This window comes from Lepisosteus oculatus, chromosome 19 (genome assembly GCF_040954835.1).
Source record: "Lepisosteus oculatus isolate fLepOcu1 chromosome 19, fLepOcu1.hap2, whole genome shotgun sequence".
NCBI lineage: Eukaryota > Metazoa > Chordata > Actinopteri > Semionotiformes > Lepisosteidae > Lepisosteus > Lepisosteus oculatus.
Window position 1 is genome coordinate 13,468,025 of NC_090714.1, and position 17,647 is coordinate 13,485,671.

General features: G+C 44.4%; 2 protein-coding genes across 3 annotated transcripts; both read right to left on the minus strand.

Moving 5' to 3' along the window:
- Positions 1-849: 849 nt before the first annotated feature.
- litafd (LITAF domain containing) lies at positions 850-6,712 on the minus strand. Its single transcript, XM_015360344.2, has 5 exons — positions 6,607-6,712; positions 4,390-4,475; positions 3,501-3,617; positions 2,431-2,605; positions 850-1,621 (listed from the first exon to the last, which is right to left on the minus strand). The coding sequence occupies exons 2-5, from the start codon at positions 4,448-4,450 to the stop codon at positions 1,504-1,506; spliced, it is 471 nt and encodes a 156-aa protein (XP_015215830.2). The 5' UTR covers positions 4,451-4,475; positions 6,607-6,712; the 3' UTR covers positions 850-1,503.
- A 1,781-nt stretch (positions 6,713-8,493) lies between these two features.
- Positions 8,494-17,635, minus strand: LOC102694960 (protein disulfide-isomerase). Of its 2 annotated transcripts, XM_015360156.2 has the most exons (11): positions 16,847-17,635; positions 15,387-15,593; positions 14,976-15,109; positions 14,523-14,666; positions 13,855-13,962; positions 13,626-13,751; positions 12,633-12,830; positions 11,987-12,107; positions 10,500-10,681; positions 9,384-9,473; positions 8,494-8,979 (listed from the first exon to the last, which is right to left on the minus strand). In XM_015360156.2, exons 1-11 carry the CDS (start codon positions 17,055-17,057, stop codon positions 8,911-8,913), a joined length of 1,590 nt encoding a protein of 529 aa, XP_015215642.2. In that variant the 5' UTR covers positions 17,058-17,635; the 3' UTR covers positions 8,494-8,910. The 2 variants fall into 2 exon arrangements, with proteins under 2 accessions (XP_015215642.2, XP_069037051.1); XM_069180950.1 differs by lacking the exons at positions 8,494-8,979; positions 9,384-9,473 and adding an exon at positions 11,771-11,897 and having other exon boundaries at positions 10,598-10,681.
- Between the last annotated feature and the right edge of the window lie 12 nt (positions 17,636-17,647).

Below are 17,647 nucleotides of genomic sequence, written 5' to 3' on the forward strand. Positions count from 1 at the left end.
GTACTGGTTTTGGGGGAAAATACTAGTATGGACTAATATAGCCTTTTGGAACAGCTTCTACAGAACTGTAACACCTGACATAAAGGGGGAAAACCAAAGGTCAGTATTGTTTAGGGAAATGATACATGAAAATGTTAAGAATAGATTGGTTGATCTGTCTTTGAGGGAAAAGGCTGCTGATTTAAGAGTATATAGAAAATGTATATTGTATTCATGTTTGCAAACCTATAAAAAAAAAAAGGCACATTTTATTTCATTTTGCTTACATTTGGTGTAAGGTACAGTTTAGACTACTGAAGTTTGTAGTTAATCAGAATAGAATGTGCAGGAGCTATATAGAATTCCTGCAGTAGGTGGTGCTAACTGTACATTTTACCAAAAACAATGCTAGTTTAAGCATGTGGAAGGATTTCTGAAGTATCTCCCCTCCTAAAGGAAATAGAGGAGAAGCACTGGTGAAATTCATGACACAGCTGGGTCCTGTGCAGCAGCATCCCCACGCCAGCCGTCCAGGTGAGGAACTGAGAGGTTGTTTCAGCATTTTCGTTAGGAGAGAACGTGAGGACCAGCAGCTTGCGCAAGTGGACAGTGGGATTTAGCCAAGATGGTGGTGTTCACACATTTCACCCCTACAGCCACCATGGCATCTTGATTTAATATCTCATGTCTTTAGAAATCTTAACCAAAGAAGAGTGCATCACCTAGTTGTACACCATCCCCATCTGTTCGGCTTTAAAACCCTACACCTTTGCGGTTCAAATAGCAAGCCACAAAACGTTTTAGCTGCTCTGTGCACTTAATGGGGACTTCCTGCCAAACAGTCTCAAAAGTGATACACGAAGGAGGTACTGTGGGAGATCTGTAAACTTTACTGAACTCTTGGATTGCACATGTAACTTGTATATACATATCAAATTAGAGGTACACAGATACACATTGTGGTGTCAAAAAAAAAAAGCATTTAGAAAAAACCTTAATACTATACCATTACTGAATGATACTGGACATGGGTTCTTGAGCCATGTTTATAGTAGAAGAGTATAGTAGGGTTAAGAGAATATAGAAGCTTTTGTATTTTCAATACTTTGGTGCATTGATTGACTCAACATGAGAACCATTGCTCTTGCTGTTAAATGGCCACCTACCACCAATAAAGGAAGCAGAGAGAATAGTCTCCACTGTACAGTTATTTTTCCATGAGTTCCTTTGTAGTTAAAGCAGGGTGCCACACCCATTTTAAAACCAGAGTAATTAATCCATCATTACATATTACACAGCAGAATACATCAAAGAGGTACAGTATCTAATCCACTTGGACACAGAATACCTATGAACAACTAATTTTTGTAGCTCTGCATCTGATCCAACATTAGGAAGTATTTTTATGCAGGTGTTGACTGCATCCTCTTCCTGACAGCTGTACGGCCCTTTTACCTCATTAGCAAGTAAGCTGGAGCTGTGAAGAGAAATGCACAGCCAGCAGCAGGTGCCAAGAGGATGGGGCTACTTGCAGCAGGCTTTCTTGTTCACATGAAGAATGCGACTGCATCTAGGACAAGTATGATAGACGTCCTTGAAGTGCTTGACAAAAAACGGGATGAGGCAGCAGCCGACCACTAGTCTAAAAAAAAAGGAAAAGAGCAGAATAATCAAACCTATGAACTGCTTTGTGTGCTGATCACACTGTGCATGTTTGGGTTGGGGCAAACAAAACCTCCCCGTTGTGGAGGTGGCGTTTTACATCTCTGCCATTGGCACAAGACTTGAATTTGGCTTTCGGCTCCCAAATCTTAATGGCAGCAGTGTGGGGGAGGTGGAGGGGCTCCCAGTTATGTGAAATACACCTGGCATACAGCTCTCTCTGCCCCAGCTGGATAGCAGACAAGGGGCCGCCTTCCTCCTACCTGCAGAGTTTGTTACCCTGGTGAGGAGGGACCTGATCAGGTTCGCAATGCAAATTTCTATTTTAAGAATATGCCGCTCAGAACATATTCTGAGCGGCAGTATTTAGCACAAGAAAAAAGACAGCAGAGGCATGACTTCATGTTAACTAGATGTCAGTACTCATTCTCTTAATGGATCTTTGGGTACAACAGGATAAATATTTCCGGTATAGCAGATACTGGGAAAGTCAGCCACATAAGGATTTGACTCTAGAGGCAGTTCATGCAGTGGATTCAGGGAGTATTAACAGAAGTCATATCTGCTGCCAAGCAGACTGCCACTTTGTGATCAATCCACGTCACAATGGTACAGTCATTTATTGTTAGGCGCCCAGTATTTCCGAACATTTGACTACTTGTTAAAAAATAAAGGTAAATCCAAAGATTTTTAAAGTTCTTTTTAGAATACTTTGCCCTCCCGTTTAATAAGTCCTCACCCTTTTTTTGGTCTCTGAATCGAGAGCACGCAGGCCAGGGTGGTACTTACCCACAGACGATGAAGAGCAGGCACATGAGGATTGCATAAGCTCCCACTTTGTAGTGCACATTGGTCAGGACCTGCTGCTGGCAGTGTGTGCACGTGGCCATGACTGGCTCCCGGCCAATTTCCTTCTCCTCGTAGCTCACAAACTTCTGCTTGGGTTCTGAAGCATAGGTGTATACTGGAGGGGAAGAGAGATTTCACCATTGAAATACCTTAGATCTCCAGCTTCAATCTGGAGAGTCAGTCTCTAGAGGTGAGTCATTCCTGCATTTATATACAGTATATATTTTTTTTTTTGTTGTGGAGCACTTTTTCATCTTCGCTGAAATCCTCAGAAGTGAAAAAAATCAAGGGAATAAAGAGTTATAAGGTAATCCCAGTATATACTTAACGATTGCTCATAAACTTGGTTATCTATCTATCTGGGCTGGCCTGAACAAAATCACTGCAGTCAATAGGCTTTGAAATGTTTTTGTACATTTCGATTCAGTTGGGCACCAACAGAGATAAGATAAGATCATTTTATTGGCTACATACAATTTCTTGTATTAGGAATTTATCTTTTTCGCATACCCCAACCTGCTCTCCATGAGACAGACAGGGAGAGAGAAGCTTGGGGTCAGAGCGCAGGGTCAGCTATTTATACGGCGCCCCTGGAGCAGTTGGGGTTAAGGGCCTTGCTCAGGATACGAACCGGCAACCTTCCAGCCACAGGCGCAGATCCTAAGCCACAGAGCCACCGAAGAGGACACCAGTACTCAGACAGCAGCTATCTAACACACACGATGCTAATCAGAACAGCAGTGTGGAAAAGCAATCAGGGTTCTGGACTCATCACTGGAAGATTGCAGGTTCAAAACCCAGGTGAGACTTTTTTTACCCCTTTAGCAACCTACTTTACCCAATTCGCTCCAGAAACACACTCGGCCATATGAATGGCAACAAATGCAAGTCACTTAGGATGAGCCAAACAAATCTATTGAGATGATCTGTTCCAGGAATCCAGCTGTTGGACGCCTGAAATGTGACCGTGCCTTTCTTCTCATTTTCGGGAAGGGAGGGGGAGGCCCTACCTGGCGAGGAGGACTTGGTCTGGACGTAGCTCTGCTCTCTCGGAGGGGGAGGGCTGACGGGAGAGTGCAGATGATAAACCTTCACACCGCCATCATCCAGCTTGCCTTTCCCGTCCACTGCAGAGGAGGACACAGGACAGGTATGGAAATACGAGCAGCCAGGAAGATTGTCGTCTTAGTTACAGCTCGCCGGTACCCACGATAACTCCTAATCAGATAAACCTCCCTTTCAGATACCAGCCTGACCTGCTTCACCACGCGTAGACCTCATAATCACATCTTGAATGAATTACAGGGGAGTCTTACCTCTTTACCCAACTTCCCACCTTTGAACAAAACAGAGACCCGTTTCATCATAATGCTCTCGGGCCGCTTGAAGGCAATAAAAAAAGAGTCTTATGTTCCGAGTGTAAAAACTTTGATTATAAGAAAAGCCTGCTGTTTTTACAACATTTCACTGATCTACATTTAAATGATGGTGAAGGTGTCAGAAAGCAAGAGCTCACTACAAGACATGTGATTGAGAGATTTAGTCAAAGGAGGACGTTTCCACCTCAGCCCCTCACCTCTGAGACTGCCCCTGTTGAATGTGCACACATTGTTAATTTAATTATTTTTTTTAATCAAACTCACCCACCATGGACAGCACGGTCTGCCCACAGGGTAAGCAAGAAACACTGCCCTTATTAACATCTGTCCCCATCATGCTACCGGTTCGTCTTTTTTAAAACCCTTATGCGACGTTTATTATATCTGCATTGAAATGAAAACCCGCCTCCAGGTGGCTCGTTGTCGGCGCCCAGCCGTTTTCTTAACGAGCCGTTTCTTGGGGGATCCCCACAAGCGGTGGAGGCCAGGCGTTGTCCCAGTGAGCGACAGGCGATCTTACTTTGTATCGCATAGGGTGGAGGATCGCGTAGCCCATCGCCTGTGCTCTTCTGATCGCTCATCCTCGTCTCCGGGCAGGGGGGGTGGCTGAAAAACAGAAGGGGGGGGGGGGGTTTGAGGAACGCCAAGAGACAGACGGAGGCAAGTGCATTCAAGAGCAGAGGCTGCCAGCCCAGTCCTCACCTACTGTACGTCTTACATGCCTGCGCCTTTTAAGCAACACACTTCTCTTTTTAGGATTGTAGATGTTCACTGAGCTCTTGGCATTTCTGCTCCAGTTATCCCTGGACCGGCCGCGCACTGTCAGGACAGTTTCCGGCATCACGTTCGGTTAAGGGGAGGAATGCTGTGTGGCCGCATACCTCTCCGGCTCAACACTGCCACCTGTTGGCTGGGGAGTCTCCCCACCCCCAGGCACTGTCCCGGTGCAATCAGAAAGAGGGGTGAGGGTGACCTCCTAATCACCAGAGCTGCAGTCAGTGCCTCTGTCTGTAAAGCTCCATGATTTCAACCTCCCCCTTAGTCTCCCTTTTCCTGTAAATGCTTGGAACAGGCCGTGCTCGAAACAGATGAGCTACTCAAGTCAATACCCTAGTTGAGGACAAATGGATCCAGCACTGTGGATGCTTCTGGGTGACAGTTAATTTATGCACAGGTTATAACACCATAAGCAGGCAAACACTGTCAAATTAATATCGGTCAAAAAGAACAGGAAAGCACTTAGCACAATGATATATTCAAGTCATGAAGTGTTGGGGTAGCTTCAGGCACAAAGGTCAAGAGCAGACTTCTTGAAAAGATCAAGTAGGGAGCTGCATCATCATGCATAGGCTGTGAAGGAACAAGTAAAGGTTCATTCCCTGCTGAAAAGAAAAAATGTTTCAACTGTGGAGCCTCCTTCAGGTGCGTCGCTCACCTGAAGAAGGCTCCACAGCCAAAACACTGGGTTTCTTTTCTTCTCTTTTCAGCAGAGAACGGACCTTTACTTGTTCATTAACAGATGTTACAAATCCCAACCAATCCGAGACGAAAAAAAGCATCCCGGGGAAGCTTGGGTCATGTTGTTTGCTCTCTCACAGCTGAAAGGGAGTTGGGAATGAGCACCGCTCCATCTTTTGGCCCAGGTCCTTCACGGTGGGACAGCGCTGCAGAGGCCATAGAGGCTAGAAGAACACAAGTGGACGCTACAGTATGTGGAAAGGCGAAGGTGCCAGGCCCACCCCTCTCGTGTGAACAGTGGTCAAGCCCCAGCACAAGCCCAGAGCAGCCAGCGAGCAAGGTGTGGCCCTCTACGAAAACATCCAGCCCTACGCTCAAGCAGCAGAGGTATGGGGAAATTCCCATCTTGTGATGTACAGTATACGCAACCCACTGTGACACAATAGCTGGGTTCTATTTTTATACCCCCATATACACACTGTTCCGACTTCCCAGTATTATTGGGCAGTTATCCCTTAGGACCGAGCTGGTGGGCACTTGCTAGTGTCACGTTAGCACCCTCTTTCCCCAACACATTTGGACTCTTTCTTCTCAGAGGTTTCGTAAGGAAACTTAAACTCCAACTAAAAACTGAAATTAAGGAGACTGTTGAGTTTTAGTTTAATTCCGACACGGTAGGAAAGGTGACCTGAGACTGAAAGTTAACTGGTTTGATTCCGCGGGAGTTCAGAGCATCTTAAAAAACCTTCCGGGACTAGAATAAAATCGCGCAATTGTTTGCAGAGCATTACACATTAATGTTACTATTACTGCTAAAAACATCCGCCATCCACTTCGAGAAAACCAGAGGCGCTGCTATAACCTAACACGTGCAAGAAATTGGAGGTTTTTTCAAAGAAATCAATCAATGCGCTCAACTATCTTGTATTTTGTTCTTGGTTCAATCTTGCTCTCGCCACTGTTTTTACTGAAAAACGACCAGTTAAAACATAAAATTCCCCATTGCAGCACTGCGTCGACCCCCTCTTTCAGTTTACATTGTTATATAATACATCATTAAATGGAATCAAATGTTTTTTTAAAATAAATGCGATCATTTCAACCCCCGTGCGCACGCGAGGAAGCGCTAAAAGATTGTAATTTAAAAAGCAGTCACAGTCGTGTCGAGCCAGACCATTCTGTTCTAACTCGCAAAACGTTGGGAAGAAACAATATCTTGGTTTAAGACACGACATGAATTATAAACCCCGGCAGTCGGTACTCAGGAGAACGCTCTTACCAGTGTAGGAAAATAACCGCTCCAACTCCGACGCAGTCGAAATGAGGTGTGAACTCAGGTATGCTACGGACTCGGCGTTTTCTCTCCCTCCCCCTTTCCAGCAATTTGCATGTGATTTCACACTAATTGAATATGCATTGTTCTGAATCATACAGGCTGTAGGCACCTGTGTATAAGACAGAAATTTGCATTGAGATATTGTGTCACCACTGGATACCAAGGGGTGGACAAGGTTTAATTAAGAAAATTGCTCACTTAGCAATGCATATCAGTGAACGTATTTTAATTTAACGGGATGTATAGGTTGAACTATGCTCTTTTATACGTGTAGCTGTTAAAATGTTACTTTTAAATGACAGAATCCTTGACGCAACAGGCAACATTTTTTGAAAGGTTCCGTATCCAAACAGTAACATAATTTGCGCTATGACTGCAGCGTGTCACTTCAAAGGTTTTCCGATTAGCGCCATGGCTGGTCTTTAAACGTGCATGCCGGACGCCCTGCACGACTTGTGCTGTAATAGCGCTTGGTTTCGGAAGAACCTGTTCCCCTGACAATGCTCCCATACCTCACTGTGATTCAGAGATTCCATTCAGTGGAATGCCACCAATTTCTGTCAAAGATCCCAAGAGATAATTCAACTTAAGTCACCACTGTAACATAGAAAAACTGTTTTTTTTTTAGACGGGGTATGTGGACAGAACTAGTATAATAATGTTTGATGCTGTATTTCGAATGACAATTCATCTGTCATTCTAAGCCGTGTAATTTTTTACTCGCGATGAAGCCAGTAAAACTGGAATATCGGCGAGGGCCAGTCTGTGATTTCAGCCTTGCCCTTGTGCGATTAGTCATGGTTGCTCTGGAGATATTTACGTTTATCCGTGTGGTTCTACTACCACAACTTCCCTAACTGCTCTTTTAATTCCTGTCGCAAATAACAACAGAAGAAAACAGCACATAACCAGCGAATGGGCACATTATTTGTGCCTAAAAGATTGTGAAGCGGTTCCACCGTACTGGAGAAATTTCGGACTGAATTTCTTATTGACAACGAGAATGAAAATCGGGAAGTTGATTCTGGGCGCTTATCGATAAGGCCCCCTCTTATGCGAGTCTTCGGTTACTAACACATAAAAAGCCAATAATAATGATATTTCCCTATAGTTTTTACATTAACTAATATTATAATATACACAGCCCAGGATGGTGATTTAAATAATTTAGTTTTTTTTTTCATTAAGTGACATTAAGCCAAATGCTCCTGTTACTCTAATTGTGGGGGGAATGTATAATATACGAGGTTATGTTTTAAAGCTGTAATAATTTCACCTGTTCGTTAAATTAATTCTAATTTATTAAACCTTAGTTTATCGCCTTATTTTTCACACCGCTTCGCCTGGAGTTGATTCTGCGGATATCGGTCATTTAACTTAGGGAAACTGGAAAAATAGAAATTCCAGCTAATTTTAAATTAAAAGCAACCAGACGTTAACTCGTTTGAAAAAGCAGTGTGATCTCACAGCTGAAACGAATTAAAAAAGTTTGGGTGTTTCCCTCTGCAGTCGTGATCATTATGAACGTCACCCGCTAGGAATCACTTTCATCAAATGAGCGACACATACAAGTATTTAATTTCCAGTTTTCCACCGAGCTTGGAATTGATCTGTTTGCTGTGATGAAACAAACACTCGGACACAAAAACGGAGATTTCTGTCGGCATGTTGAATGAGCAACGTGGCACTTTTATCATGTGTAGCGTCTCTCCCCTTTTCTATTACGGATGAGTCACGGGTTGATAGTGCTTATCAATGAAAGCACACAGATGTATTTTGGACTGAAGTGAGCATCATAGATTAAATGAAAAGGCAAAAATGAATGAGTATGATCTTTTATTGTGTACATTTTTAAAGACATCAAGTGAAGGGTTCAAAATGGCTCCAATGATGACTTGTCTTGAGTGCCAATATTCTGAGAGGGATTTTGTCTTGGCCTCAGCCTCCCATCAGGGGATAACAGGACTGAGAGAGTGCGAATGGTGGAGCCAGGCACCTGGTGACTGGGAGGCATCCTGTATGAAGGTGGAGGCCCTGGCTGTTTGTACAGTACCATTCAGATGAGATTGCAGTCAGACTGGTGGTGCTGCATTCCAGCACCACAGCCAGACCTCTGCACATCCACTTGTGCTGTTATTTATCAACAGAGCGTTTGTAGTTTGAGACATTCACTTAAAAATGCAGCCAGAAAGCACAAAGCACTGACTCATACACCACTGAATCTGAGAGATCTCGCTCTGGGCCAGTCTACAACTCTTCCCTCTGGTTCCCCTCGGAGTTCTCTGGCTCAGCCATCTTCCTTGTGTCTTCTTCCTCCTGCAGGAGACAGACAGCAGTCAGGCTTCATTCTGGCAGGAGGACTTTCCAACATTTCAACACCCAGGTGCTAAATCCGAAATCTTAAACATGATGACTTAACATTCGTTAGTTCCTAAGAGCCCCTTCAAAAGCCAGTTAATACCAGTTTTCTCTTTGCATAGCTGCGGTTACAATGCAAGTTCTGAGTGTTTCCAGCTTCTAAGAAATAGCCAGCACTCACCAAAATGTGAGTCTACACTTCATCATATCTACAGTTTTTAACAAACCTGAAGATACAACTAATACCGATATTTTGAAAACAAGAAGATACATTGTCAGCATGAACAACCAAAGAAGATTTATCTATTAATTAATCTATAAATGCACTGAATGATGAACTTGGTAAAATGTCCATTACCCACCTTCGCTCTCTGTTCTTTGGCTAACTCAATTTGATCCTCAACAAACTGAACAAAGTCTTCTAAAGTTCTTTTCCCAGCATAGGGGACCACCTGGGCAACAAAGAGAGGAGATTGTAGACAAATACAGACTTTTATTGATTCCAAGTGTTTGTTTTCTGTAGTCTGAAAGAAGGGCAGTTTAACACTTGACATCTGAATGATATCTGCCATGGCAATGTCAATTAGGTGAGTCTGCTGTTAGCAGTATCTAGAAATCTGCCAACTGTAGAGGGATTTTTTTTACTTTTCTCTGCTATCTCCAGCCAAACACCTGCAGTTGTTGTAGGCATGATCAGTCAGGGGATAACATTTTTGATAACCTTGACTAATATAATGATTTGACCAACTACGTGAGAGTTGGGGTACAATGGAAACAAGAAGACGCAGTAACCCTTTAAGGCTGCACACGTCTGCCTTCTGTACAGCCCCTGAATTCACCGTCGTACAGCGTCACAGGCCATGGAACAGCCAGACAACACCACTCTGCAAGAGACCTGCTCCTGTCCAGACTATAATGATAGGGAGGTGCATCCAGAGCAGGAATGCAAGGGATTTACAAACCAGTTCCTCTGGGAAAACTGGAATATTTGGCATTTTGTAAGAATTTTAAGGTACAGGGCAAAAGCCTGTTTCATCCTGGGCTCCAAACATTCTGGGCGGAGCAGTGGCTCTGTGGCCGGCAGAGGAATCCTACTCTGTTGGGCCCCTGAGCAAGGCCCTTCACCCCAGCTGCTCCAGGGGCGCCGTATAAATAGCTGACCCTGTGCTCTGAGCCCAAGCTTCTCTCTCCTTGTGTGTCTCAAGGAGACCAAGCTGGGGTGTGCAAAAAGACAAATTCCTAATGCAAGAAATTGTATATGGCCAATAAAGTGATCTTATCTTATAAACATACTGAATGAGGTGATTTTCCTCCTCTGTATCTACAGTAGAAGTGTCTGTATTCCTGTCATCCTTAAAAGCCCTTGAACAGCCAGAGTTAGAGCACACCATGGATCAGTTTGGCGGCGGACACCGGTGACAGATCTTTTGTCCAAAAAGGCGTGGCGAGATCAGCACGTGGCTTGTTTGGGGGCGCACCTTCTCTGCAAGGACTGCTGGGAAGAACTTGAAGGCGGGGTGGCGCTCCTGCAGGACGGAGTGGACGTCGTTAGCGGCACTGTCTATCCTGGCGATGACCACGGTCTCGTGGTGTCCGTACACCTTGCCCAGCTTCTCCCAAACGGGGAACAGCTCCTGGCATTCCTTCGACCACGGAGCGTCTTTGCAAAGGGAAGAAGCCCCATCAGTACAGCATTCTCAGAAGAGCAGTAAGCCAGGAACATGCAGGTCAGACATAAGCACCAGCAAACACAGCACAGAGCACTGCTGTCTTAGAGAGAGGAAAAACTACAATATCCAGGGTCTGTTTCCAGCTACAGTACTGAACACACCTGGAGAACATTAAGGAATGTGCCGTGAATGAACACTTTATGAATGAATGATGAAAACCTACTCAAAGTGAATTACATATGCACAAAATATCTGTATGCTAGCTGCACTTTAAGTCTGTAGCTGTTTAGATATGTTACTACCGGGTTAATAATAATAGTTTATAATATACCCCAGGCTAAAAAGGCTTTTGAAATGTTTTTTTTTTTTGCAGCTCCAGTGACAGGGAAGGCTCAGCTGTTTGTTACCTGACCAGTTTCAACTAATGTTCCAGGGCTTTCAGGGGTGAGTTTTTTAAGTTTTGGAAAAGGGGTGTGTTTTTTTTGTGATGTGGGCTGCAAGTGTGGCCTTGAACATTTGGTGGTGGAAAGATGCTACTGTAAAAACACTCTGCCGCATTCAGGGGTTGTGATGAACATTACTGTCTTAATGCATTAGGAAAGGTCATCTAAAGCGGGGGACAAGGGGAAAGGCTGAACAGATTTGACAATGACCATTCTGACTGAAGGTCAAGATGAGATTAATCAATAATAATAATAATTCCTTACACTTAGATTGCGCTCAAAGTCCTTTACAATAATGGGGACTCCCCTCCACCACCACCAGTGTGCAGCCCCACCTGGATGATGTGATGGCAGCACTCAGTGTGGAGGAGAACAGAGTGATGAAGCCAGTTCATAGATGGGGATTATTAGGAGGCCATGATCAGAAAAGGCCAGGGAGAAATTTAGCCAGGGCACTAGGGTTAACACCCCTACTCTTTTTCAGATATTCCCTGGGATATTTAATGACCACGGAGAGTCAGGACCTCGGTTTTATGTCGTATCGGAAGGACGAGCGAACCGCACATCTCTGCGGTCAGTGATGCTAGGGAGTTCTTTTTCTTCTTGATTGTTAATTCATTTATTTATTCAACATACTTTGGGTTTCAAAATCCCTCCTGTAGATGTGGTGATCAGACACGGGGAATGTCGAATGCCCTCCAGTTGATCAAATCCATTCCTGTCATTTTCATTTGATTTGCCCTGTGTAGTAATGGATTACAACCTGAAAAAAATAGTGTAGTTGTACTGCTTCTCTTGATAGTTACGATGTGCGATCTAAGGTTGCACTATCAAAAGTATACATGTACTTACAAAACATCACAAAAACGTTCCTCTCGTCATTGAAAACGACTCTGTCAAAGTTCACGGCAACAAGTTCTTTCACTGGATGTTTGTCCCAGTTTTCAGGAATGGGTTCGCTCTCCAGTTTGGGCTGTAAATGTGAAAGGCATCCGTGTTAAACAGATTTTGCAACAAGCTGAGTAGTGACGCCTTCTTCTGTAGCCACGAAAAGAGATTTGAGATTTGATTTGAGATCAGTTTAGATTGTGGAGAGACAGCATGCTGAGTTTGTTTTAAATAATTTATTACCTGTTTAAGAATCTGTATAGATTTTTATGTATCTACACTGCATAATTGTATTATTATGGCATTACTGCAACAATCTGTGTTTTCTTTTATATTTTTTTTATTAAGGGTGACTTCTAAGAAAAAACCCGAAAAAGAAGCTTTTCAGGTAAAAAATCTTTAACGCATTGTATTCGATATTATTATTTTATCGTATAAAATAATACCTCACAATATCATTGTCAATATTAAGCTTCCCAAAAGGTCCCCGTATAATACATCAGTCTATTTCTAGATTTGTTGAATTTATTCATCAGAAATCGATAGCTAAATTAGATCTGTTTCATATTATATACGATTGTAATAGGAATAGCGCTTCAGTTCAGAATACCTTTGCTTTGCCATCTATAAAATCCCCGCAGAATTTCCTCACGTTGTCAACAGTGACCTCTTCTGCTTGCATCTGGTACTGCACATTGTCTGTCAAATTCACAATCCGTACGGCCGGAGCGTCCACATCGCGCACTCTGAAATACTCAAAAATCCTCCCGTTTCTGCTTTCGTCGGTGTCAACAAAAATGAACAACACCTAAGGAAAAAAAAAATTATTTTAAGCAGTGCCTGTTTGATTGTATTGTTTTTTGGTGGCAGCCTTATGCATAAACAGGATTTCAGAACCTGCACCAGTGAGCGCTTCCGATCCTTACAGCATTGCCTATCCACGTCTCAGCCGGCCTCTCAAGCTACAGTATTTCATTCTAATGCTTGCTCACAAGTCAGTGGACTCATTTTAGCCTCAATGGCTATTGAGGGTATTTGTCCAGTGCTTAGTGGATGTGGAGACTGTTTTCACATCCACAAACAAGAAAACTGTCGTCTCCAGTTATAATGACATCGATCTAGGCAGAACCTCAAAAGACACCAAGTTTTCATCTCATCATGACATGACATTGACTGGCAGAATAATGCATTTCTTAACAGTTCTTTAATAGGCTGTTCACAAATCCAATAAATATAACTGAGCATTTCATGGGCAGGCTATTATTTGAATTATTCCAGTCGATGTGAATGCTAGTTTACAGTTTTCGACAGCGTTCCTGGCTGCTGGTGTCCTGTGGAGACAGGATCTGTTTTATCCTCCACACTGATTGACTAATTCCACGCTAATCCATCTGATAGCTGGTGTGTGGGGAGCGTTCTGGCGCACTATGGCTGCCGTCGCATCATCCAGGTGGGGCTGCACACTGGTGGTGGTGGAGGGGAGTCCCCATTACCTGTAAAGCGCTTTGAATGGAGTGTCCAGAAAAACGCTTTATAAGTGTAAGCAATTATTATTATTATAATTATAATTGCCAGCTGCTTTTGTCTGACTTGATGACAATACCTCGCCCCTGAATTCGGCAGCAACAGCCTCAAAGGTCCCGTGGAGGTCTCTAAAGTCTTCTGCGCTCTTGTTTGCAAACAGTAAAATGTGATTGGTCACGAGAGAGCCAAATATCTTCACTGACGTCTAGCGTGGAAAAACAAGACAGACAAACACGGAGAAGATGAGTTTGGGGAGACATTTGTGCCCTGGTGCTCTTGTGAATCTTAAGCAGCTCTTTAATACTCACCTCTCCGTTATATTCAGTCACCAGATCCATTTCATGCACCCTGAGGAATTTGATCAGACTCTCTTTCAGGGTCTCACTGGAGACTTCGTATTCCTTGAGCACTTCGGACTGAAGCAAAGCAACACATTCAAATTCAATTTCAGGGCAAAAGTCAGTTCAAAACCCGTTATCACCTGAGAGCTTCACAATTACTTCAATTATAAGTAATAAAACAGAAGACGATAAAGAGGAGAGCAAGTGGGAGTGGGTTTTGTGATATTAATTACATCAGCTCAGCTCAGCCCAGGGGTCTGTATGTAAGAAGGTAGGCAGGTCCCTTTTCAGGGCCTTCAAGCCCCATGGAAATGGGGGTAAGGGCCAACATTTTTCTTGACTATCCAACACTGATGTGGTGAGCATCACACTCCAGCCAGCCTATTATGCCTGGTACTCCTTTGGAGAGCAGGCTCAGTGGACCTGGGGGCCATATGGAAAGAATTAGAGCAAGCTCCATCACTTGCCCCTACCTGGGATTGAACCTGGGACCTTCTGGCTAGGAGCTAGACTACCTTGCCATCTGAGCTACCACGGCTCTGGGTGTAGGACGGAGTTGTACTAATTGTAAGGACAGTGCTGATTTTGGGGCCGATCGCTGGGCACTCATTAGGCCTGCGCCGCGTCTCTCCTACCTGTTTAAATAACACCACCGTGTCTCTGTCTTTCCTGACTTTGTATTTGCTGAACAGGCTCTTGTTTTTGGTCACTCCAAAGGGCAGGTCAGGGATGTCAACAGCGGCTTCGTAAAAGGTTTTCACCGCACCTTCCTCCAGGTCCTGCAGCCCAGTGAGAGCAAAAGCACATTAAAACGAGTGAAGGCGGTGGAGGACAGGATTTCGCTGAGTAAGTGCGGCGTGTGTGTGTGTGTTAAACCAGTCTTGTGGTGGTCAGAACACAGTCAATATGCCTGTCGAGGAAGCTTCAGGGCAGAGTAAGGAACTATCCAACATGGAGAAAAACATTTCCACCAGACGCAGCGGAAAAGTGCTTTCCTGCAGGGCACCGGTTGTTATGAGCTTGTTCCTCATTTGTTGTGGCTTATGCGTACATTATTTCCTTGTAACAGCATCAGGTGAAACATTTACCTGGAAGAAGCCCAGGACGACCACATCGCCCAACTTGAAGAACTCCTCTGCTTGGCTGCGGTCCTTGATGAGCTCTGCACTGCGGCCTGTCCTCCTCTCCAGCCAGGTCACGATGGAGGTAGCTGTTCTCAGCACTGCTTTCCCATAAACACAGATTGCTTAACCACTGTCGTGACAGTACCTTAGCCTAAAAAGCAGGTTTGGCGTTTAGCTAGCTCAAGCTCTGTATGACGTACGTTCCCTTGTAAAGAATTTGAAAAGGATGTCAACATGTGAGGGCGAAACACGGGCTGAATTAATACCCAGGTGCAACTGGGTTCCATGAGAAAAAGGGCAAGGAGAGACAAAAAAGAGGAAGAGTGTGTGAGGGGTTTTGGGTGCTGAAATGCACACATACAGTACGTACTGTACCTGGGCAGATGACAGGGTTTTCTTTATCGCCTGAGATGTAAAACCAGAGGGCTGGATAGGCAGTGACGTTGAGCTCGTTGGCCAGGTCCTTCTCCTTGGACACATCGATCAGACCCAGACGGATCCTGGAGCCCTGACTCTTCAGCCTGGCGGCAGCAGCGGTGAACTCCCGGGACAGGCTCTGAGAGTCTCCAGACAGAGGAGCATCTGCGGGAAGCATGAGCATGGGCACGTCACGACTGCCCCTATGGTACCTGCAGCTGCTTAACATCATTCCTCATTTCCAGGTGGCTGATTCAGGTTCAAAACACAGCTCTGGGGGGTTTGCAAAGATATTGTCCAGCACTGTTAATGACGTTGCGGTATTTGGAGAGATAAGCATTTTATTCTGAATGTCTCACTGTCTGATCCCTTTGACTAGTCAGAGTAGATCAACCCCCTAGGTCTAGAAGTACTAGAAATCAACCAATGACTATAGGAATCAATGGTCAGAGTTAGGCGCTTGGTGCTTGATAATGCATACAATAATGCTCCAGTTTCTGCTGCCGTAGCCCAGCTTTGAGCCTGCTATGTGTTCAGGCTTATCAGGAGTGGTGCATGATAAAGCATGTTGTCTTTTACACTCAACCTTTCAATGAAGCCTTTGTGCAGTGCATGATGGAAGTGGTAGGAGTTTAAATATACTTTCCGTCTTAAAGATTGAAGAATAGTCAATAACTGAAAAATGTTATCACCACAGTGTTGTATGTACTGTATCGTAAAATAGTTTCTGCTGTATGGTTTGTGGCGCACCGAACAATGACGTGGTCTAGTTATGCCTTGATAACCAAATGCTGTCTTGGGACGTCTTTACCAGGGTTTTGCAGAAACATCAGTGTAGCACCTTTTCAAAATTTCAAAAACGTCCTACCTGCCTTCACAACTATCTTGAAATGTCTTTATCACACTAAGATCTTCAGTTCCAGACAGCCTCTGTTCTCGGGGTTTATAGGACAAATTAAAGCAGTAACTGTTTTCATTCTGAGGGGTCTGGTTCCCAAGCATGGGGTTGTAACTAATTTCCTAGCTTCTCTGGAAAAAAAAATGGCTAAACAAGTCCTTGGATCAATTAGTTACTAAAAGTCCAGATGAGCTCCACTGGCGTCCTGTCATTTGTAAACATAGGCTCTGTGTTTCAGTAGCTGAGGGTCAGTATGGAGTGACCAGACCAGACCAGGAGTGGAAATAGGACGTTTGAACGTGAGAAGAGTTTTTGCAATTTAGTTTCTGAAAGATGTTTGCACTACTGGTTGTCGTTCTGTGTTTAAGTCAGTGCTTTTAAAACAATTAAATAGCCTGTGTAATACAACAGCTGGCACCTGCTGTTCAAGAAATGAGATAAGTGCACTTATCTGCAATAAAAGCCCTACAATCCCGGTGTGAGTAAAAACATGCTCACAGATCCCCAGCTCAGTACTTACGGAAATCCACCAGCAAGTACTTGTGCTGCCTAAGAGCCTGGTCGAAGTTGCTTTTCTTTAGCACGAGGACACCGTTTTCTTCATTGATTTTCGCAGGTTTCTCTTTCTTGGCCGGGGGGACACTGTCCCTGGAGCTCTCCAGTGTCGAATTCCCCGCGACCGCAGCGCAGAGACACGCCGCGCTGAGGAGGAAGAGGCTCGGTGTCTTCATGCTGGCACAGCGAGGAGGAGGAGGAGAGGCAGAGACGCTGACCTCCAGAAGGGCTGCCGGTGGCTCTGAAGAAAGCCGAGTGAGGAAACGTGCTCCTCGCTAAGTAAGGCACCACGTGGGCACGCCGCCTTTCCCACTGATAACACCGTGTACTTTGGTAATGGATGGAATTTATCACCGTGAGTTTAACCCTGATTGAATAAAGCAAGGTGACTGCACACATTTAAAAGCAGAGTCAGTTGGGGGTCTTGTATAGCATTGCCTTAGCAAACTAGACCCATTTGGCTAAAATTAAAACAAAAAAGACAGCAATCGTTTGCCCTCAGAGGCAAGAGGGTGCTTTGCTAATATTCTCTGTAGAATAAATTACCACAGCGAAGGAATAAGACGTCTGCACTACAGTAAAGAGCGTCATTCCAGCTTTTTCAAGTTGAAGCTGGTTACTCACTCTTGTATTCGACTTTTGCAGTGGGTGTCTTCTCCCTGCTCAATGTACTGTAGCTCTCGTACTGAATTTCTTTGGTCCAGTGCTCGGAGAGGACGAGGAAATGTGCAGTTGGCTTCTCCTAGCACAACACAGCCCAGATAAC